The 24,812-nt window shown below is 40.0% G+C and overlaps 1 protein-coding gene across 1 annotated transcript; it reads left to right on the forward strand.

Annotated features, from left to right (window-relative positions):
- Positions 1-616: 616 nt before the first annotated feature.
- Positions 617-24,234, forward strand: calcr (calcitonin receptor). Its single transcript, XM_030788524.1, has 17 exons — positions 617-628; positions 1,002-1,160; positions 1,542-1,608; positions 8,032-8,208; positions 8,687-8,794; positions 10,081-10,184; positions 10,741-10,903; positions 11,151-11,261; positions 11,394-11,506; positions 12,019-12,110; positions 16,661-16,787; positions 19,522-19,675; positions 21,124-21,184; positions 21,283-21,349; positions 21,755-21,973; positions 22,093-22,134; positions 24,013-24,234. The coding sequence occupies exons 1-17, from the start codon at positions 617-619 to the stop codon at positions 24,232-24,234; spliced, it is 1,998 nt and encodes a 665-aa protein (XP_030644384.1).
- The last annotated feature ends 578 nt before the right edge of the window (positions 24,235-24,812 follow it).

Raw genomic sequence — 24,812 nt, forward strand, 5'->3', positions numbered from 1 at the left:
GTCACAAACATATAGCCATAGGTGGAACAACAACAACAACAACGAGAAACTCAGTTGGACTCCGGCCCCCTGAGGACTGCTGTTGAATACCCGTCCTTACAGAGTATCCCAACAAAATTGTGCACAAGTCTTGGCTGGGCTATAAGCAGGCTTTGGGGGAAAGTTTGATTTACCAGCTTGTATCCTTGGTTCTGTACAAGTCATCCTCGACAAACTGTGTCCTTGATTGTTATATACACAGAAACAACGCCAGACTCCTAAGTCCCAGTTAACTCTCTGACTTCAGCCAAATCTCCTAAGCACTGGGATGGGCCAGAGAGGCCAACAGTTTTGTAACATACCATTTATTCACCAATTCCGATTGTCATTACCTCAGGCAATGAACAGAGCTGTTGTGGGGTAGAAACGGAGCAGACGCATCCATCTCTTGGGTTTCCTGTGCCTTGCCTTTGGCCGAGGTCCGTGCGTATGTATGCAGGTGTTTGAAACACGACTGTCCTCCCTCGCTACCCTGTACAGCATTTTATACGCTGAGCTGCCAGGGCCACTTCCCTGCTTTCCTGTGCCACTGTCCTCAGCCATCTGGCATGGGTAAGGCTGGCAGCCATCCACGCCCATGCCGAATGAGGTGATGTTCTGCTTTGCCTCAGCGCTGGACTTGTTTTTCCGCGCGACTTTTTGGACGTTTCCATTACATCAGATGCTGCAGGCATATGCCTTGGAATACTAATAATATACTATTCCTTCTTCAAGTACTTGACGGAGAAATTACTTTTAACAGGTGAAAATTAGTTTTAACAGGTGATGGAATGGAGAACTTCAGATGTCTTTTCGTTTTCCACATTTGAAGATGATGGTTCACTTAGAGATACCAGTAAATTATCTGCAAGCCAGAATGAAATCCCTGACTGTTAAGCTCTTGGTGGTGTACAGTAATGGCTGCGTAGAAGACCAGCTCAAAGTGGTTTCTGTGTTGTTGATAACGGTGCATATCTTTGCAGAGCAGTGGATCATCAGGCTTTTGTGACTATTTCTGGAGCCTGTCTATCAGGTTTCTGTGGGCAGCTGAGGGGCAGGCTGAGGTGTTGAGAGTGAACAGCCCCAGTGGGAGTCAGGTTGCACTGGAGAGTGATTTGCTCACTAAAGTGGATTTTACAAAGGTGTGAGTAAAGAGGCCAGTGGAGACTGACAATTTGAGACACAACCAACAACCTGTGAAAGTCCAACTAGCATTATAGGTGACAGTAGAATGATTAACACCCATTTAATTAGCGCCCCCCCCCCCCCAGCACACACAGACACACGCACACACACATACACACACACACACACACACCTCCTCATACAGTGCAGCAACATTTTGGGAAGAAATATCACTTCACAGCATAAAAATAATAATTGCTGTTAACAAAATGGCAGTGTTTCATTTCGTTAGAGGTTGTATTAATGTGTTTTTCCTCACCTTCCTTTTTGGGTAAATTTTTTTTTTAAGATCGATAACATCTTAATCCATGTTCTTCTCGTTTTTTTTTTTGTTTCAGATAAAAGTGAAGGTCAGACATCATGGGATTGCTCAGGATCTGCTTGCTTTCGATATCTTTAATGTTGGTAAGTCTAGAAAGAATGGCTGACTGTAGCGTATTTACTTTGTTCTTTTATCACAGGACTGTAGTAAAGCTGCAGCAATACTTTAAATCACGTGTTATTTTTCATTGTGTGTTCTTTAAGTGAAATGCCTCATGGATTTTTGCTCTTTTAAAATGAAGATAAATTTGCGTTATATTAAAAACCCCATTATGTCATGCGCTTACAGATTTTTTTTTTTTTTTTACTCTTTCTGATTCTTAACGAGAGAAAAAGACTAATCTATTGTAGTTCAACAATCCATTAACCACTAATTACTTCAGTTTGGTAATTAAAAGCCTGAGTGACCCAAGAAAGGATAAAACCCTTGAGCTGTGAGGCTGTTGCTCTGCCTGACGTTGTTTGTGCCGCAAGACTGATTGAGGGTGTTTTTTTTATTTATATAAGGCTACTGATCATAACGTGTGTGAAGTTTTCACTGTAGGTCTCCCCCCAAAACACGATTTTCCAGCTGATGTCAATTGTCCTCTGTAAGAAAACATGTGGTCAAATGTCGCTCTGTGTTGACGCTATCATTTCTACTCCCACTGCATCCTTGTTGTATGTGACCTTGAAAAATTCAACACTCTGACAGTTACAAAGCATAGTCTTAATGGAATATTAATGAGATGGTGGGACAGTCTGTTTTATGATGAATTCAAAAGTATAATACAACATGACATTTAATTACAGTTTATCACAGATCAGAGCCCATACTAAGCGTGCAGAAAGCGCTTGTCAGTACAGTATATTGTAACAAACTGTTGGGTTAGCGTTTACAGCCAAGTCAATTCATTAATTGTTTTTTTTTTAATGTAAATCAGTTTCTATGAGATTGCATTTGATTTTTTTTTTTTTATCTTAGAAATTCTAAAATTGTAAGTTCCTATCAGAATATATGTAGTCCTTAGCTCTGGACTTTGTGTGTTTCCGTTTAAATGAACTGTGTAATATTTCTGCAGTAGCTGAATGAGAAAGGTAAGGTGTATGCTTTCAATACATCACTAACAGTATTTGTACAGTGTTGCGGATCATTGTTACTTTCTACCAGCCTTAGTATTCCCTGGTTCACAGATAACTGTCAAATAAAGGACACAGTAATAGTACTGGACCACCGCAAGGCACCAAAACAGCTTCGGAGCACCCTGGCATAGGTTGTACACTTGTTTAGAACTTTATTGGATGGATATGACACCATTCATACACAAGAAATTTCATTATTTGTTCTTAGTAAGGAATGTTGGCTTTGGCACTGCACCAGAATCTTCCATCAGTGCTCAGATGGCCTCAAATCTGGTCACTGTAGTGGCCGCAGTATGTGGTTTATATTGTTTACATATTGAAAAAAACATTCGATGGCCTCGTGGATGGGGGCATTGTCACCCTGGAAGAGGCCACACACAGAGATCAGAAATGCTTTGCTGTAGAATTGAAATGACCACTCAGAGTAGATCTGTTTTTACTGGTATTGACATCACCTTCTAATGGGATGAGTGGACTTAAACCATGCCGGGAAATGCAACCCAACCATAACACCCCCGCCACCCCCCAGAACCCTTTACTGTGGGAAACAAGCACTTAGACATGTAGGGTTTTTATCCTGTGTGTCACATATACACTTGTCTGCTTGTGAGGGGTCAAGGTTGACTCACCTGACTACTTTTCCACTGCTCAGTAGACCACAGTCACCACTTCATTGCGCACATGCATTTTCTTGGTGTAATAAGTGATTTCTGAACTGCACTCCCACCATGCTATCTCTTTTTGTGAAGTTCTTTACAGACTGTCTGGTAATGAAAACGCCTGCTCATATTCAAGATTGATATTTGCTGTCAGTTGGCTTTTTTTTTTTTTGTCTTGCATCTAGATCAAAAGCATGATCAAGGAACATGTACTTTCAGTCACCGCTGATCTTAGTTAATGATGTCTTCTCTTCAGGCTGTGTCAATGAAGTCCTCGGCAAATGTATTTTAGTTACTCGTTTTTAAAGAAAGCGCTGAGATCTCTATATTTATATATTTACATTCTCCCTAAACATGATGGGACGTTACCTGTGTAATTAAGTCAGGATCATACCCAGGTGGAAACACCTGCTTAAAGTACACTATATTTACCATTTGCTCTTGTGTTTCCTTTATTTTGGCAGTTACTGTATGAACTAAATACAATAGAATGTAATGTGATCTAATTGACAACTAACTGACAAAGGGGAACCAGTGAGGGGATTTTTTTTTTTTTTGTGCCAAGCTGACATGGGTGGTGGCCTGGTGGTCGTATGTATGACGTCATTTACTTCAATGTTTGGAGTGACATCATATGTACGGCTGCTAAACTGCTACATGGGACATCAGAATTCTTTTTTAAAAAGTGTTTTTTTTTTTGTTTTTGTTTTTTTGTACGGTAAGACTGGCTCTGTGTGAAACAATCTCAATTTTCTCAAAAAACTTTAACCAAAAATATATTGAGAGAATGACAGTAATACAAACAGGGCAGGTGGGTAGTATCAACAAACACTGCGTGAAAAGTGGTGTATTCGGAAATATCCGGACAAAGTAAACTTCCGCTAAACCTGCTGTTTTCTGGAGGTATTCGGATGCCCGCAGAACTTTGTCATGCGGACCTGAAAACTCCCACAAATGTCCGAATACAGCTGTTAGACGGCAGTTTTCAGGCATCCGCGTGACCACAGTCGTTAGCTGATGGCTTGGCCTTTCAAATGCTAATAACTGTCAGTGGTCTAGGTGGGACTGGGTATAGAAGCCTGCCCCCCTTCCTCACTGTAACTTTCTATCAGTTAGCCTATATGTAATATTTAGCCGATATTTTGATAACCACACAAACTTCTTAGGTGTTGCATGGTGTATAATACAGCAGTGGTAGGCCCATGTAGCCTTTAATGTCATTGCTCTGTCGTGCAGCTAAATTACAATGGACACTTCAAATGGAGCATACAAAAACACACTGAAAACATAATTTAAAAAAAGTCTAAATGAGAGGTTCATTAATTACATATTTGATGGTTATGCAACTGTCCTTTACTTGGGGTCAAAGGTACAGGGTGACCAGATGCAAACAGACCAAATGGGGGACAAGTAGTAAGTTTGTGTGGGACAATATGGGAGATGTTACTAATGCTGAGAGATGATGTAAAACTTAGATATAATGTCAGTCTAACTGTATAAGAAACACTTGTATACACTTGTACTGATAGACATCCAACATGCATTGGCCATTACAGGCCCATCAAAGGCAACTGTACTTAAGCAAAGCAGCAGGCATCATACAGCTCAAGTCTTTCAAGTTAAACCCCTGACCAAATCCAACTATAAGAATAAATAAGGCTCAAAATAAAATATTACATAAAATAAAACAATTTCAATGCAAATCTTTATATCAAGCCAAAATCTCTATTGGATGAGTAGTATGGTCAGAAGGGATAAAAGAACTTTTTCCTGTCTTTTTGACCATGACGTCGGCTGACAGCGTTTATCTTCATATCTGTAAAGTTTTACTAAGTTTGGTTTTTGTGACGTAGCAAAAAATTCGTCGGCCCCACAGCTGCACAGTTTGATTGACGGCCGCCACAGACTCTTGATGACCGCCCTCAACGCTCTCCTCTCAGCCATTTGGTGAAAGCAAGGCTTTTAAAAAAAACTCGCCTATGTTGCATTTTTACTGCTTTTGACATAGCGCTATTAAATAGATTAGAAACTATGCTCATGTGCAGGCGGGTAAGATAACGGATCCATATATTTTTTTATTTCTGACAGTTAAAAACCAAACGACTAGCGAAAATGCGGGACATTATCTCAGTATGAGGGATGGGGGACAAAGGATACAGGACTTTAAAAAAAAAAAAAGTTTGCAGGGCATAGGAGTTTTTGTTGTTGGTTCTCGCTTGTTTGTTCGGAATGTTTCTCCTCAGTACGAGGACGCGCCCCGTTTTCAAACCACCCACTTAGAATCGAAGGTTGAGTCCTGTCCAATCAGTTTTCTGTGCGTGCGTGGCGTAGGGTGACAGTAACCAATAGCATTGTGTGCAACTGCAGCGCGAAATTTGCTTTGGGGAAGGGGTTACCTGTAGTAAGGTAAGGAGAAGCGAGTCACTGAAGGATTACAGAAGTTGTACTCCGTATTCTGTCGATAGTGTGCATTTTGAAGATGGCTTGCAAAAGAACACTTAAGTTTTCGAACGGACAGCGAAGTGGAGAGGCTACTCGTGCGCCGGGAATATCCAATTGCCGAGTCCGAACGAAAACAAACAACTGGTGTCCCCGTTAAATGCATTTTTAAGAAGATGTCTGAACAGCAGTAAACGTTCATGGAGAATGTTATTTGGCGGTTGGACAGGATGGAGTCCCATCAAAGAGGCGCAAGAGGAGTCTGCCCGAGAAAAGAAGACGAGCGGGGAATAACTCTGTTTCGGTAAGTTCTGTTTCTGTAGCCTTCTGGCTTTCGTCTTTGACTGCCGCGCATTCTGATACGTTCACATTTCTTTATCTGCTTTATCCCTTAATGTGGTTGAATTTAACTCTTGTATTAATTTTGCTTCTACAGGAAGCTGTGCGGATAATGCATAATGCTGAAAACAACACGCACAGATATGATCCACGGACAAGGTAGGACAGCGTGTTTTATTGGTAGACTATATCGTCGCGATTGTTTCATAGCAGTGCTTGGAATTCTAAACAAACTTTTAATCAATCTTCCTTTCTTCTCCGCTTTTTTTTCTCTCTAGCATCCTGAAAGACCGATTGAGACTATTCGAAAGAGTTACCGGGTGAATCCAGAGAACAAAGAGGGGGGCAGGATCGCCACTCGAACGAGGCAAAGGAGGAGAAGAGTAAGTCAAAACATCATTTCCCTAGTAGTTCTTAGACTTTTTCTCCATTTGCTGTTTTCAGTGATCTAATTTCTGTTTTCACTGTGTTTTGCATCTGCTCAAGGCCGGAGCTAGTGTTCTTTAAACTGGGGAAGAGGCTGCCATATGGAGGACCGCATCAGTAGATATAATTTCTGAAGAGGACGCCGCCATCTTGGATGGAAGGCCAGCGTGGGTCTTCCCGCCTAGCACAGAGTTGTCTGCACTGTGTGGGGTGCTACCGAATAGAGACCACGGAAGCTGGGTTGTTCTTGGGAATGCTCAACATTTAGAGTTTCATTTATGCTCCCAAAAGCATTTGTATTATATACTATGATATTACAGTATATTCTGTTCTAATGTATTCTATTCTGTTATATATTGTACATTGATTATATACATATATATATATATATATATATATAAAATTGTCAATTTATATGCCTTATATTATACTGTATTTGCTTTATTTATAATAAAATTTGTGTAAATTCATTTTTGTTTGCCAGACTATCTATACAATCTACCTATGAACATAAAACAACACCACCACCAATAATAATAATAACATTAATAATAATAATAATTATTATTATTATTATTGTTATATAAACCATATGAATTCATGTCTGGGGACCCACAATGGACCAATGGGGAAGGGTTTTAGAGGAGGGGCAAGACATTGCTCCACCAATCCAAAGAAAGACTTTTGACCAATTGCAGGATACCTGGTGGCCCAAGGTGTGAAGTGCAAATGTTCCCGTCAAAGCACTCCCAAGGGATTATTCACCATGGCAACTAAAGGCTCTAGGCAGACCCCAAAACACGGTACATATTCAGGAGTATTCCATGCCACGTAACAGAGCTGCAAACTGCCGGATACAGCCGATAATCTATGGAGTATCCGGGAATATACAGGAGTATTCCAGGCCGAATACACCTCTTTTCACGCAGTGAAATGAATATACCCCTAGAGGCTTGACTGATTTTTTTTTTGAGCTCCTGTAATAGTGAATTTATTAAAATGTCATGTGTGGGAGGGAAGTATGCCAGACCGAATTGAAAACTTAATTCACTGTGGGATTTTAAGAGAGGGAACACTGGTTCCCAGTTTTGTGTGAGTCTTGGTTTCCTCAGAGTCATTGTGGAGCGACGCATTTATTTTTGGGCTTTAGAATAACTGGGAGAAGCTTTTAAAGCCGCTTCGAATCACGCGCTGCTGATATGAGCACCACAGCTTTCCACTAAATCATATCAGGGAAAATCGCACTATCCAGTCCTTTGTTGGATCTCAAGTGCACTCGAAGTGTGAAATTGCATATACATAGAAATGCAACAAAGTGGAGATCTCAGAGTCCTCTCTTATTGTTGGTCTAAAAGTGGTCACAGAAATTATTTTTTAAATGCTTGTTTTCTGTCATACTTCAAAGGAGCATTGAAAAAACTTTAAAATTCGACGACGTCTTTAAGTGTGCGTACGTATCGTGTTCAGTTTGGCTTGATGCGACACCGTAAAAGTTCAATTATAACTGTGCTTTTGCTTAAAGTTCTTCTCTTTTTACAGGGGACTACCATGGCTGGATCAGAGACCAAAGCAGAGCCAACAACAGACTTATCCCTCCATCCTGCATTAGTGGTGATGGAGGGAGAGATGCAAACTATGACTGAAAGCCAATATAAATGTCTTGACCTCCTAAGCAGAGAAATGCCGCCCACAAGAACAGGTACGGAGTGGAAATAAATTCCCTCACTTGACAAGTTTCAGAATGAATTACAGCTGATGAATGATTCAAAATGAATGAGAGTTACTGATGTTTCAACAAGTTTCAAAATGAATGACAAGCACCGACGCTTTCATCATGTAGCAGTTGCGTTTGGACGCTGTCAGCTCTCAGACACACAGGCAAGAGCTAGTTTGTATTTTTTCTTTCTTTTTTTTTTTTTTGTGGAAATCCGTGGCACACTTTAAATTGCCACCCTCTAACTATGTCCATATTTGTGTTACTGCCAAGTAACAAATTCTGCAATTCAGTTATCATTCTGGGCTTTTTCATAGCAAGGTTTCCCCAATGTATATATCACATTTATGGCACAAAAGTTTGCTCTAGGTTCATGTGCAGGCAGGGTGAGGCTTTGGGCTATTCTCTGTAGGTTCTGTGATTTATGTAATGAAAACACCTGGCTCTGTTTAAGGTCGAACAGGTCTGTACTGCAACCGAACCTGGGACGGTTGGCTCTGTTGGGACGAAACCCCAGCCGGGACTTATGCTGCCCAGAGCTGTCCAGACTACCCAGGTTTCGACACCTTGGGTAAGAAACACGTAAAAAATTTATTACAACGTCAGCACTATGTCTTACATCAGTGTTAAGATTAAGTTTCTTTGGCCGTTTCTCTTAATTAGGCACTATGCAAAGCCTTCTAGCATGTGCTAACTTCATTTTGTACTACGGTTGCTATACACAGAAACCTGCACTCACCACTGGACTATTTGTGTAGCATTCAAATCACTTCATCTTGCATGTCAGAGAAATTTTGTGCCTCCGTATTTTTTGCCTCTTGCTGAGTTTATGAGCGTAAACCACACAAGGGTGCTATGATACAATCCAGACTGAAAACATTCCATTTCTGTAGTCTTTATCAGAACAACTGAATGAATTTCCAAAAAGATCTGGAAGTGATTACGTTATTACTGAAGACACTTCATTTTTTTTTTCCTTTTTGAACAGAGTAGTTGTCAGTGTAGCAACAAGACAAGAAACTGATCTGATGATTAACCCTGACATAATCTTTAAACGTACCTTCAAAGATATCGGTGACTTAAATATTCTCAGGATTCTTACTCACACTTTAGCTCTTGCATACACAGATATCAGAGCTCTCAGTGAAGTTCAAAGTGAAAGTCTTGACAGTGAAGAAGATGCAATTTCTGCTTTCTTTAGATCTTTCTGGGTGTCTGGTAAATATCTCCCCAGCTTTATTTATTTTGAGACTGAAACAATTTATTATGTGGCAGAGGAGAGTGAGCAGTCATGGAAAAACGCTGCAATCTCAAACTGTTCTCCATGTCTCTCCTCACATGACATTTTACACAGGAGGCCGTTTTTCCATCAGTTCTGATATAATAATGTACTCTTGGTGGTCAATAAAAGGAGTCAAAGTAAATACCATTTTGTGGCAGAAATTCATTTGAAGGCCAAGATCAGAGAGAGAGAGAGAGAGAGAGAGAGAACAATTTTAGGTGTTATCTAACATGTCTACTGTATGTATTAGTAGAGTCGGTAAGAGTGACTTTCAGAAATGGAGGCAGGGACTTCAGCCTTTAAAGACCTCAGTGTGGATAACACTTTGAAAATCAACAACAGGGACACAACCTGGTGACATGTCTTAAAGTGCCTTTAAAGGCAAAGCACATGCTTATGAAAGCGTTAAAATACTGACTGTGCTCATTTAGATCTATATTTGGAGACGAGCAGTACTCTGACAAATGAATCAGGATTAACCAATCAAAAGAATACAGTGATTAATTCAACAGGGGCAACTCTCAGATTTGTCACTAGAAATTAATCTGTCGGTGATTACACTTTTTTTTTCACAGAAAAAGTGACAAGGTTTTGTGATGAATCTGGTAATTGGCTTCAGAGCCCCTTCATCAATAAGACCTGGTCTCCCTGTCTAGCCCACTCAAAGGACAAATTAAAGGTAATTGTGAATGGATTGCTCTCAGTGATTCATGAATTGTCCATTGTTTAAAACAGAAGTCCTTGGTTAGTCACTATTTATCTTGTTCATTTCAACATGATGCTAATATATATATATATTTATGTGTGTGTGTGTGTGTGTGTGTAGTATATATGTATAACTGGCCTGTGATTTAACTGTAATATATAAAAAAAACCCAGCACATTCTGCAGGGTCTAAATCATTGCAGAAAAAGGTTCATGCCAAGAGGACAGATACTGTTCTAAAAAAAAAAAAATATATATATATATATATATATATATATATGCAGTAGTTAACACCATCTCTTAACCTGTTATCTATAGCATCTTATTCAAAATATGGAAGTGAATAAAATCACATGCGCTCCTGATCAGATCTTCAGTACTGACCGGGGAGGCGTTTAACCTTTATGTCTATTTAAAACTGCACTGGTTCACTTCAGAGCCACTATTTACATTCCTTTAAATTGCAAATGCTATTAATATCACGTTATTTGTGTTGATGATCTCCAGAATTTTATTTTTTTAAATACCAGAAACCGCAAGTTCATGGATTCAGTGAAGCGGAGGAAGACCCCACAGTGGAAACTCTCATCAGCCCTGTGGTGACTCAGAGGCTGGAAGAGAGGAAAAGAATAATTGATGGCCAATATAAATGCTTTGAGAAAATGAACAGAGACCTGCCATATAACAAATCAGGTTATAAACGTTCTGGTTTTCCTTTAAAGTGATAGGGTCAGATGCTTGGCCAATGCAATTCTTATTCTGTCAAAACCACCATCGCCAAGGGAATTATTATAATATGGACAAACGACCTGAGAAAACTGACATTCATTCATATTTGGCTTATATGACTTTAGCTATAAATTGCTGAGCTATAGTTGCACTGCTGTATTATTTTGATTATTTTCATATTTGATTGTCCTTTTGTGAACTCTGAATCCAGGGCCATACTGTAACCGGACCTGGGACGGGTGGCTATGCTGGGACGACACCCCAGCGGGAACATACACGTTTCAGAACTGTCCCAACTATTTCCCTGACTTTGACTCCACAGGTAAGCCTCGCAAACTGAGCGGCCTCAAAATTTGCTTCGTATTCCGTCAATGTTCGTATTCCGTCAGTGATACCCATTTCCAGATAACGTTTCCTTAAAAATGACATGCTTTATGATATCTTCTTTCATCAGAGAAGGTCACAAAGTATTGTGACGAGAATGGAAATTGGTTCCGGCACCCTGAAACAAACAGGACATGGTCCAACTACACCCTTTGCATTGCCTACACAAAGGATAAGCTAAAGGTGAGAGTTCAGAGGGTGTGACCTCATAAAAACTTCATTTTAGGAAAATGGAAAGAACATCCACACATCTGCCAAAAGAAAGCCTGACTAAGTAAATCTGAGATCAGATTGAAGTAAACAAGCTTGTGCTCATCAGTGCTCAATAAAAGAACATTGCACAGGGTTTCCTGTCCTGTTTGATAAGCAAGGGCATCTAGCCAAAGGAAGGGTATGGGTTCAAACGAAATGAAGGGACAATGGGCATGATTTGTTCATCTATTCTAGGATTGTATATAATCTTTATGTTTTCCATGAAAGGGGGAAAATGATGGTGGAATGATTTAGGACAAACTGATCAAATAAACTTTGGAATGAAATAGATTTGTACATGTAGGGACAACAACTGTCATAGCCAGACTGGATGTTTCTCATATCTCCTTCATATAATTTCCAACTTGATCATATTTAAATCTGCTTATCGGTCATAATGTCCGGATATTCTGGCTGAGTGATTTTTATTTGCACTGTTTCAGATGGCATTCATCTTGTACTACATGGCCATTGTGGGTCACGCTTTGTCCATAGCGTCCCTTCTGATCTCTCTAGCTATATTCTTTTACTTCAGGTAAATATGCACGCTTTCAACTTCTATTTTTCTATTCCTGCTGATGAAATACTGACTTATCCACAGGCACCGTGGTATTTGCCTTCATGTATTATATTCGCCCCGAAAATGATTGATGTCGCACACCCAGTACGCGCTCCTCCTTTGTTTACTTTCTTCCAACTAAAACCGCAAGCCGAGGGGTTGTCACAGCATCTCTTGCGGTTTTTGTCTCGTTCACAGTGACATGTCATCTGTCAGAGCCGTTGATGGTAATGAAGGGGTTCGTGCGGAGGAGGAGAAGATTTATTTTAATTGACACAGTCTTCATCCAGAAAGAATCGTAGAATGATTTACCAAGAGACATTAGCTCACCTCATTCATCACCCCGTCGCCAAATTGAAATTGAGTTGTAAAGATGGATAGGTGGTTCCTCTGGTGTGCCAACGGCTATGTGGTCCTATGGAAATGCAATCTTCACACAGTGCCTAAATGTGTTTTTGCCCCTACAATTATGGCAGTCTGCAGTGGGTGATTATCTCCATATGGCCTAAAAGATCTTTTATCTTCTCAGTTTTCCATCTTACTGATTGAGTTAGTTTGCATAAAGTTTATAGACATTTTGATAGGATTTTCTTTATCTAGGGTGTGCATAGTCCCATCATATATATATATATATATATATATATATATATATTTTAAGAAAGCCCATAATATTTATATATATTTATATATTTTTATAATATTTTCTTACTTTATGGTGCACATTGTAGCTTTGTGAGGTATAATGGCTACTGTAATATAAAGTATAAGGCATATGGCATACTTTTGAAAGATATACTGGCTATTTCAGGTTTTGTGTTTTAATGTCCGCTGATGCTGGTGACCTCACATTTTGTAGCTTGCCTCTGTAATTACATAAACAATCTCTTTTTGTTCCATGAAAGCGCTTATATTTGTTAGGTTTCCGAAGGTCTTCTGGTTTTGAACTAGACCTCACACTCCAAAGGGCACTAATTTCATGCTCAGCTAAATATATGGTGCTGGGGTACAGAGACCATATTCATTATCCGTTTCATACAACATCTCAGACATTGCCATCAGCAGGTTTAAAATGTTTTTCTTTCTCATCCACACGGGTACTGAACATGTTCACAACCTGGTAAGTGCACAATTAAGGACAAATTGCAAGATTCAGGGACGCCACGGCTAAGTTTTAGTCAGAGAAAACGTTTGGGATGGTCAAAGACATCAAACGCATCAGTACTAATTAGGACTGGGGTGACTAACCTTCAGTAATCACCTCGGCACCATGCTATTAAAGAAAGTGGATGAAAACCTCAAAGATGGTGGTAACTTAGCTGAGAAAACATTTTTATAGGGAGCAAGTATAAAAGATTATGTCTGCACAATTCTTTTTCCATAGCATTGTGGGATATTTCTTTCCAATGGTACAAACAGCTTCAAAATACTCATTTTAGGGAGACTGTACTTCTGTGCACAATTGTACCATGCTGAACAAAAATTCGAGTTTTGGATATCTTAATGCAATCATTTTTTAAACAAGTCAGTTAAACCTTTACCACAGGCAAACGTTTCAGTGACTGAAACTGGGAAATCGAAGCCTTTCATACATCCACAGAGCAACATAATGACTTATCTTATGTGCGACATTCATTGAAAATTCATGAAACTTAAACTCTTGTTGCAAAGTCTTCAAAGAAGTCCAGCACCAAGGCTTTTTAGTTCTGAGTTCTCAACGTTATCTTATTGGTTAGAGACGTAAAGCGTGTAGAGGGGATGTGGCCTCACGAGCTGATTTCACATGTGTGTTAAGAAGTTGTCGTTGGTTTGTCATGAAGGCCTTGTCTCTTTTCAGAAAAGGCCAAAGCAGACTGCACATGTCTTACCAATCTGAGATAGCTAGTGTGTTATCTTACACTGTCACTGTAGCCAAGTCATTGGGCTCTCATTGGACTTGCTGTAGACAGTGGTGAAGGAAAGGATGGTTGCCAAACTGTGGGCCATCCTCGATAACACCATCCACCCACTCCACGACACAGTGACCAAAGTATGTAGATCCTGCAATGAAAGCCTGCTGCAGCCTAATTGTAGGAAGGAGATATTCTGGTAGGGCTTTCTACACATAGCTATTAGACTATTATATAGCAAAATAAGGCACTAAGGATACATTATTCATTCATTACTGTATAACAGAGTCATCTTCTCTTTTGCACTTCCTTTGCATATTCCGCCCACAAACTCTGCTACGTGTGTTGACTATTGTATTGAGGGGTACATTGAGCAGCGTACGTGGTTCTGGGTACAGTGTTCATAGAGCTGTATTGTGTGTATTGTTTGTGCATAACATTTATTTACAGCATAATTTTATTGTTTGTTGTCTTTTTCTCACTTTTTTCTCCATCTGTATGTACATGTTCAAACTGCTACACAAAAGGAGATATTACATAAGACATCAGCTGTTAGATAATATCCTATCTTATCTTATCTTATCTTATCTTATCTTATCTTATCTTATCTTATCTTATCTTATCACTTTAATTTAGATTTACAAATAAGAGGTTCTGATCAATGTGATTTCCAAATTCCCTTTATGACAATGCATACTGCTTTGGATAAGTATTGTTGTTTTGTCACTTATACTGGGTATTATCCTGTTTAAAAATCTTCCAAAAGTAATTTTTAAAATGTATGTGTATTTTTCACCACTTGACATCATAATGCATAAGGTGCAAGTTTAATTTGGGACTCACATTATGCTGGTAGAGGCAGAGATAGTCATATAATATGTACAAATCATGTACAAATATGTACAAATTATGTACACGTATAATGCACAGTAGAACGTAAAAATAATGGGTTGTTGATTTTTAAGAAACATGTTTTGATGATCGTGGTATGATATTTATAGTCTGTGCTCCTCAAACGTCAAAGACTTAATGTTGTCTTATTGGTTGCAGATGTGAAGTTTACAGAGGTATTTGACAGTATACAGCTGCACTAGCCCTTTATTTATGATCTCCCCTGAACGCTGCCAGAAATTTCAGTTAAAAATACTCTAGCTAGCTGCGGAAAAAAAGTACGGTTTTACCTCAGGCTCCATTTAGTCCTGTTGGAGCAGGACCACACCCCATTTTGCCCTCTGCTGATGACCGTGCTTGTTCTGGTTCGGTCATATGAGCTGCGTGACTTCATTAATAGAGAATGTGTCATTTCATTTAGGTTGTGTTTTTTTAACCATGTGTTTTTAGTGGCTCTGATTATTCAGAGATAGAGACAGACAGAGAATCTTGTTTTTAAGCACAACACCATCTGTGTTTGAAAACAGGTGCGTACGGCAATTCGAAGCCATACGACTTATTTGAGAAATTTAATGAGAAGAAACATGTTTAAGAAATAGAAGGAAAGGACGAGAGAAAGAAAGAATTGACTGTTTCTTATTTACATACTTTATGTAAGCATTTTGAATGGAAATGTTTTTTGTTTTTTTCTTAATGGATGTGTTTATCATTTTCGAGATCACTTCTATGTTTAGCTAGTCCTTGGACAGCTTTTGGCTGCTGACTCAAAAAGCTTTTGTCAAAAAATTTTTTTTTTTAAATAGACATGTACTTAACGGCATACGTCAAGCAGGGGCAAACGAGTCCGCACAAATTCACTCTATTCAATTATGTTTAGAAACTACAAAATATTTTCTGAAGAGCTTCCCATGAAAACTGAAGGTCACAGCATCAGGGACTTCATTCAGATGTACACATAAGGACTTTTTTAGGAAATGTTTAACTATGACTGTGTGCAGAAGTCTGGATCAATATCATTCTATCGTCGCTTATTCTGTTTTTTTTTCTGCTTTGAAGAAAAAAAACCTGTTTTTTTTTGCTTCTTTCGGCCATTTTCTGTTTAAAAATGAGCTATGCAAGAAACACTCGAGAAATAATCTACATAGTATGTAGTGTGTTTTGTATGGGTTCTTATTATAATGAGTGGAGTACAGCATGCATGTGGCAATCGCATTATGCTGGTAAGGGCCAGGAGACTCTTTCCACTGGACTGTAATTTATTGTTCTGTTTACTTCATCAAAGGTACAGGCGTCTTGTTTGTAGAAAGAAATATGTTGATACTGCGGATGAGCATTTTATTATAAAAACAGGACAGTATTTTTTTTTATTTTTTGCCTTTGAAAAATCCTTATTAGACAGAGAATATTTTGATTGCTTTCTCTGATGCGTCTATATGTGTGTGGCTCGATGGAGAAGGACTTTTCATCATCCAGATTAAATGTGACTGTCTGAAAATGCAATTCAGCAAAAATGTGTAAAACAAATACACGTAAATGTAGTATACAAAATGTACAATTGCATGAAAGTATATGCATATGAATTATCATCCATTTGTTTGCCACTTTTAAAATACCTCATAATAATCATTTAATTAGATCATTTGCTTTGATGTAGTTTTCCCACCTATAAGCTTCTCTCACACTAGCCATCTCTTTCCCTATCTCTCGTTTTCTCCCTCTCTCTTTCTCTCTCTCTCTCTCTCTCATTAGAAGTCTGAGCTGCCAGAGGATAACACTCCATAAGAACCTCTTCTGCTCCTATGTGCTGAACTCAGCCTTCACTATTGTCAACCTTATTGCTGTGGTCAATAACCCTAAGGTGGTGGAGAGGAATCCTGTAAGTTTTTTTCCCTGCAAAAGACTTCCTACTGCTAAACACATTTTATGACCTTTTTTTTGCCAACAATTACAAAAACATTTTTTGGACATATAAATGCAGATGTCGCTATTAAAGAATGTGTTCCTATTTGTGCTACACGATACAGTATACTAAAAGCAAAAACTCTGAATTTGTTGTATAAAACATAGATTGTGGTTTAGAATGAATGAGTTGTGTATTGCAGAATATCTCAGAAAACCTATCAACAGAAAATAAAAAAAGAGAACTTATGGCTCAAAATATTTCTAACTCACTAATTATTAATTTCCTTCAATAAGAAATCATTTTATAAATTTACACTTTGTGTATAATTCAGTGCAATCACACATCAGTTACCTTTTCTGGACAAATGAGATGCGTCAGTTTTTATTTTTCATTGTTATTCCAACTTGCCCATACTTTTAGACTTGGATCTGTATTGACTAATTGGAGAAGTCATGTCCCATAAACATTTTGAAAAAAAAAAAAAGCTTTTGACTTTTATGGTTTTGTGATCATAAAGTTTCATATGGCTGTATTATCATATGCTCCTGACATGGCTGATTCATTTGTCTGAGTTAAACACTACCCCTGCATAATTTTCAACTTCAGTTCCTGGCGCTCTGTGCTGCCGAGGTGAATTCTTTTGGTCCAAGCTTTATACTGGGGAAGGGATAAATCTGTCTTCATGGAATGTTTTTTTATCAGAGTCTGTCTTTGCTGATGATATAAGTGCTGCTTTTTTAAGCCACATTCTAGTTACTGAAAACCATTATCAAAACATTACTGAAAAGCCCTTCAAAGAGATACCTTGAATGACTGGTGCTACTGTAAATGTCATGTGACTTGGGGTTACAGTTCAGCTAACTAGGCTTAAGGAAAGCCTAACCCATACAAATCAAGACTGCACTAGACAATTGAAGATTCAAGCGTTCGGGATGATTCAACTGATGAATATGGATATAACAAATCTGCTTTAATGCCTCAGAGCGATTTCATCTAGAGAGGCTCAAAGTTTTAAAGATGGTACTGTTGCCAGATGTTGAAATTACCCATGGTCTGGATTCAATCTCCCATTCTTTTTTTATCAGCTCTCACTCACTTCTCGTATTGTCACATTCTCTTTGGGGGAAAAAAAAAGGACTTCATGGTGCTCTGTGTTTATTTCTGTCTGCCCACTCACTGTATTCCTGAGACAGACAGTAATGAAAGCAGTTGAGGAACTCATCCCGATAGATGTGTTCCAGCCCCGCTGTTTGACTGGACCGTATGATGCGCTACCACAGGTCTGGTGCAGCTGGACCTTTTCTAAAGATTGTTTGGAAACAAAGAGCCTATTTTTAGATTCCTTATGTGAAAAGTTGAAAAGGACTGAAATTTTTCTTCGAGGATTTACACCCGAAAGGGTCCTGATGCTGAGGAAGACAGAATGGAATCTTGATCCAGGATTTGGCCCCGTGTTACCTTTCAAAACAGACTGGCCTGTTGGGAAATATATGTATATCCAATTAGAAGGAGCTACATATTCTTGAGCCTCTTTCAGTGCAAAAAAGTAGTGTTCCTGTTGTGGTGAAGAAGGAGCGATGGCAGAATTTCAGAATCCTCAGAGATGCTGTTTCAATTTGTCTGGTTATCACAGTAGGGTGTACATAGCAGATGGGCTTAGAGAGACACGCTGAATCTTTGGGGATGTAGTCAGGCCTGGGCTATGCTCTCCTTCTCTAATTTATGGTATCGTTGTTTTGCTGAGAAGAACAAATCCCTTTTGTGTATGTGTTTGTGTGTGTGCGTGCGTGCGTGCGTGCGTGCGTGTGTGCGTGTGTGTGTGTGTGTGTGTGAGCATGTTAAGTATAAATGTGGTGAGTCAAACTTTCGGCGGTGAGAGGAAAACGCATCCCCAGTTTTTCAGGTCAAGTGTAGGAGGGGAAGAGAGACACAAAGCATTCATCAGACTAGTTTAGTCTTCTGTCCTATGAGAAATACACCACAAAACTTCATCAATCAGACAAGACTGTAGCTTCATGTCACAGGTTAAATCAAAGAGGATAGAAAGCGTAGGAGTTGAATGGAAACTGCACATGAAACCGCGCGTGCAGAATGTACGCCAGTTTAAAGATGCAGACACATGTAAGAAGACATATGGCAAAAAAAAAAAAAACACCAAAGAGGCAAACAACAGACATATGGCAAAAAGGTTTAGGATTAACTGACAGATTCTTGGGGTGCTGGATCCAAAGGTTCAGAGATAGCAGGTAGAGACTTTTTCTTGTTTCCACTAATTAAATCTCCACACTTGTTTCTTGGGTAGAGCTACCATGGACCAAACATCTTAAGGACAGATGTTACAATACAAAGAAATAGGGGGAAAAAAACAACAGACAAAGATGTAAATAAAAACCTGTAGCAGTTTCAGTGACAATGACAAGAGTTTAATTTCTGAAGGAAAATTCTTTCCACACGACTGGTAGCTATTATATGGGAAATCCAGCAGGACGTAAGACACAAGACATAAGAAGTTCAGCTGAAACTTGTCAAAGACATTAGTGTTGAGGATATAACTCAGCATGGAGTCCAAACATCCTCCCCACAGAATCACAAAAACACAAACCCATTGAGCTTATAAAGAGGTCCTAAAGATTTCCTGTTCGAGCTGGTTGAGCTGCATGCTGCTATTGACGCGAGGGTTGCAATGTCTTTTTCCCTCTCTCTGCAGGTTGGCTGCAAGGTACTCCACTTTTTCCACATGTACATGCTGGGTTGTAACTATTTCTGGATGTTGTGTGAGGGGATCTACCTGCACACACTTATCGTGGTTGCTGTATTTGCTGAGGAGCAGCATCTGCACTGGTATTACCTCCTAGGCTGGGGTAAGTTCCTGTATAATAACATCAGAAACAGCTCCTTTTACCACTAGGGTTACTATTACCATCTCTACACCAACTGCACTTAATGCTGCCACTAACTGCACTATGATTAGTATTATCACTGCCGTACTGACAACAGCACCTATAAGCATTAGCCTTGCTATTGCTAATGTTACCACCCTCTCATCTCTTATGTAAAATCTTTGTATAACCCTCCTTTCAACATTTACTGTGTATCAGATAAATAAATAAAAATAAAACAAAAGGAAAACAAACAGAACAAGTGACAAATAAAAAAAAACAAACAAAAAAACCCCACAACAACAGCAAACATTGTAAAATAGCAATAACATAAGACTGAATACTCAGGTTCATTATTAATGTTCTGACTCCTGCCAAAAACTGAAATACCTGATTATAAATGGAGGACTTTTACTTTCACTCAGGGTCTCTTGTAAATGTATTGCATTTTCCTTACGGCCTGCTATCATATATCGACTGAGGGAAGATCTACAGCGCATTTTGAATGCTGTAATGAGCATGTGGGTTTCAGCTTATTGCCTGTATAATTGGAAATCCTGATCCACACCGGTTACCGAGGCTTGCCATCAGTCTCCACTCCACAATTTATTTGATTGGATATTTCATCACACCATACTCTTTTGGCTGGCAAAAGACACTAAAAGCTCCACAAACAATCGCTAAACGACTGATAAATCAGCTCATGCACCTCTAGGGAACAATCTCCGGTGGGGGGGGGGGTATCGTGTGTGTGTGGGGAGGGGGGGGGGGGGCTGCACACCATTGGAGATCAGGTTTAATGCCTCATCCTCCCAGGTGGCTTTTGCCGCCTTGCACCTCTGACGGCTTTATTATGACACCCATTGGAAATGTTTCCGTTGGTCTGGGTGGAAAGAGGCTTGTGGGGCAGAGCTGATAAGTGAACAATATAGCTGTGAATGGGGGCCATTATTAAAGATGGTGTGATAACCTTGGGGAGGATCTGTCAAAGCTCCCAAAGGAATGGACCAGCGCCAGGAGCATCTGCAACCAATCTGCTGACAAGCCTCATTGCCTTTTCATTTGACCTAAGGAGACTCATCTGCTAATGCCCACACTAACATTAAAAGCCCAGTAAAAACAATGCCTGGCTGTTGTTTGCGGATGAGGACAGATTACGGTATTCGTCAAAGAAGACTGTTCATTCAAAGCCCGCTGAACCCCTCGCTGAAAACTAAAATTGAAGAAAGAACTCGTGTTTTGTGTTTGACTTTTTCACGCAACTTCGTGTTCCAACCGCGTTCCTTCCCCGCATGATTTTATTTGATGTTACCAAACAAATACCGCAATGTCTGCATAACATCAAGTGCTCGGTTTTTGTCCATGTGGTGTTCTAATGACAATGATTTGTCAGTCACGACTTACACAAATGTAACTCTTGTTCTTTGAAGGATTTCCCTTGGTGCCTGCGTCTATCCATGCTGTGGCAAGGAAAAAGTATTTCGATGACAAGTGAGTAATATTCATTGGTCCTCTCCTGTAAATAATAAAGAGAGCCAAGCTCGGTGTGCAGATGCTGGAGTTCAGATTTATTGTTTTTATTCCACCAGCTGTTGGATGAGTGTAGACACCCATCTGCTCTACGTGGTTCACGGTCCCATCGTTGCCGCGTTGTTGGTGAGTCATCACATTTAGCATCCCCAATAACAGTGCATTTTTCACCGCCGTATTTACTCTCGCACATTTTTAGGTCAGACTGGTCTCCAATAATTTGACGACTTGAGTAATTATAAAACTGGTCCTCCCCAGTATATCTTCCTCGGTGAAAAGCGCTGAAAGTCTCAGCAAAAAAAGAAAAAAAAAAATCCAAATACTTTAGGGGACATATTTTTTGTTTCTTGTTTCTTTTTTTTTTTTTTTCCTTCGATGGGGTCTGATAGTCACAGTACTTACCGCTGGGACTTAACGTTTTTCTGTTTTTTTGGGGTTTTCTTTGGAGTAGAGGTGAAAACACATTTATGCCTCACGTCTTTGTGCTCTTTTGTGGAATGTCTTTAAAAGAAGAAACGCGTTCTCTCCTAGGTGAATCTGTTCTTTCTGCTAAACATAGTGAGGGTGCTGGTGACCAAGCTGAGGGATACTCACCGAGCTGAGTCCAATATGTACATGAAAGCAGTGAGAGCCACCCTCATCCTGGTGCCTTTACTGGGCATCCAGTTCGTCATCTTCCCTTGGCGGCCGGAGAGTCGTTTGGCTGGAGAGATCTATGACTACATCATGCACATACTAATGCATTACCAGGTGTCTAGTATCGATCTCTGTCTTTGTGTTTGTCTTCACATCTTAAGTCTGTTATTTTAAGCTCTAAATTATTAAATGACAACAAACTGACATTCTTTCTTTGTATTTCCTTTCGAAAGGGATTGCTGGTGGCCACAATATTCTGCTTTTTCAATGGAGAGGTAAGTATTTCTGTTGTAATAATGTCAGCAGAACAAATATGGAAATAACAATAACAATAAAAAGTGCATACATCAAACGGGACGTTTATTCAGGACACATAGTACATGACCGACTCAGTTTCACAGGAAGAAGGAAAATGATGCTTGTCATCGCAGCATAGCAACAGTTGCTGGCTTGTGGTGCATTGTTTTCAGCATTCCAGTCAGTCAAGCATGCAGTAAGTTTCTGGGTCAATACCTGGTCATCCCGTACAGCTGACACATTGATTCATACAAGCTTGATGTCATCACTGCGATGAGGCTTGTAACGTCAAGTTACACTAAATGATTGTTGAATGCACCTCCTTCTGTTTCATTTAAAGGACAACACCATGACATTTCAGATTTACAAAATGCTTTTCAAAAAGTGCTTTCGTGACTACTTAAAATACTAACTTTTACCCCGAAGGCATTGGCACACAAATCCAAATGAAGGCGGCACGAGATACTAGACAATCTTGTACATACACGCACAATTAATTTTGCCTCCTGTGTATCCATTTTCTAAGTAATAGATTCCAGTAGTAGGTTATGTAAATGTGAGTGGTCCTGAGTTTGCCTTGGTGAACACAAGGGTGCGGTGGGTAGCGCTGTCGCCTCACAGCAAGAAGGTCTCGGGTCAGATTCCTGGCCGGGTGGCCAGGGTCCTTTCTGTGTGGAGTTTGCATGTTCTCAATGTGTCTGTGTGGGTTTCCTCCGGGAGCTCTGGTTTCCTGGTCCCCCCACCCCCGTGACCCTGATTAGGATAAGCGGCTTAGATAATGAGCGAGTGAGAACTCCTGCGCTCACCCCTGTGTTACTTTATTTGGCGGGCTCCTTTAACTGTGGCCAGGCATGTGGGCTCCTTTATCTGCGGCCAGGCATGTTCACGGTGCCCAATAAGGTGAAGGGGTTGCGTGAGGAAAGCACCCAACAGTGACATGTAGTGCTTCACCAGTCAAAACCATTTAGCAGACAAAATGGGAGGAAAAATAACTCTGACAAGTTCCTACGGATGAGATGCGGAGAACAATGCGGAGATCCAGTCGAGAAAAAAAAAAACACTCACTGGAATCGCATTTGAATACTCAGCATGAGGCTCCTGGCATGCTGTGGAATGCGGTGAATTAACAGCTTTCACTGGGCCTCAGATAAGTCATGTTTTATACATAGGATCATTTCTGGGCCTGGAAAATGGGTCAATTATTAGCTCATGCATGAGCAGCCACCTCTCATCAGCATCAGTGTTGGCTTGTAAACTATTTCAATGTGTCCAAAAGACAGATCCCGTTTCGGACAGAGAAAGGATGCGCTGACACGTGTTAATGGCTCTTTTGTGGGAATGTTTGTTTGCCTCTTGCTTAATGATTTTTCCTGTACCCTTACTCGGGGTATTTTGTGCTCCCATTCATTTCGCTCCCCCTCCTTCCACTTGTAACTGTTGCTGATCCCATAGCCTCGCTTTATTCTGCACTAAAAATACATGGACCAAAATGACCATGTGAAACTTGCTGTTGTCCAGGTCAGCGGAGCCATCTGGAAAACGTGCAAACAAAAACATGCATGGGAAATAACTCTTTGTGCTCCATGAGTTCCAATTACGATCATGATTACACGATAGGGTTTAACGAGAACGTACAGCGCGCTATTGTTGTCCCTGTTTAATAAGTTAAGACATCTAACTTAACTAGTCTGGCTAATATGCACTGCGGATTTCGATACGTAAAGAAACCCAGTAAAAACCAAAACCAATCTCTGTCGCTAGACATAGTCATCAGGAAAATGCTCTAAGTTTTATGGAACTGACTGTAGTCATGCACATTTCCCTAGGCTCCGTTCTGAAGATGTCTTTCCCTCCAGGTTCAGGCAGCCCTAAAGAGGCAGTGGATGCAATACAAGGCACAGTGGGGCCAACGACGGCGTGAGCACTGCTCCATGAGATCTACATCTTACACCGCCACCTCCATCACCGAGGTACCAGCTTTCATGTACCACCATGACTGCAACAGCGAACAGCTGAACGGCAAGCAGGTGGAGGACTCGGAGCTAGTGGCTCTCAAGGCGGGAGAGGCGTGTGCCTGAGGTGGGCGTCTGATGAATGACAGTGAAAAATGAAACGAAATAATACGAAATGAAATCAAATCAAATAAAATAAAGTCGAATCAAACTAAATGAAATAAAAAATAAAATAAAATACAGTAAAACGTTTCAGAAAGAAGGGACTCATATAAGAGACGACCTGGAAGCCCTTGACTAAGGGACAGCAGTGGTGCCGTTCCTGAGGTCCTCCTGTTTTAGCTGACGGCGAAAAAAGGTTGAACGAGACACCTGATTCCCTGTCTTGGCAGTGTCATCTCCTGTGAGAGGTGTCCCGATGCTTACATTTCAAAATGCATTCAACATTCATTTTCAGAAACGGTTTTGCTGCTGCTCCTGCTTGAAACAAGCAAAAGAGATAAAAACAGAAGCTGCATTTTCGGGGAATGTGGCATGTGTATTAAGCTGCTAGTTCCAGGTTTCCTCACAAATTTTTTGAGGCCTAAGGAAGGTCACAAAAACATTACAGTTGCTTTGCCTATACCAAAGGGTGAGTTGGATTATGGGGACGCTGAGAGACACTCCTCGACAACTCCGATCCAAACATGGAGGAGACCCCCCCC

Source organism: Chanos chanos, chromosome 12 (genome assembly GCF_902362185.1).
Source record: "Chanos chanos chromosome 12, fChaCha1.1, whole genome shotgun sequence".
Lineage (NCBI taxonomy): Eukaryota > Metazoa > Chordata > Actinopteri > Gonorynchiformes > Chanidae > Chanos > Chanos chanos.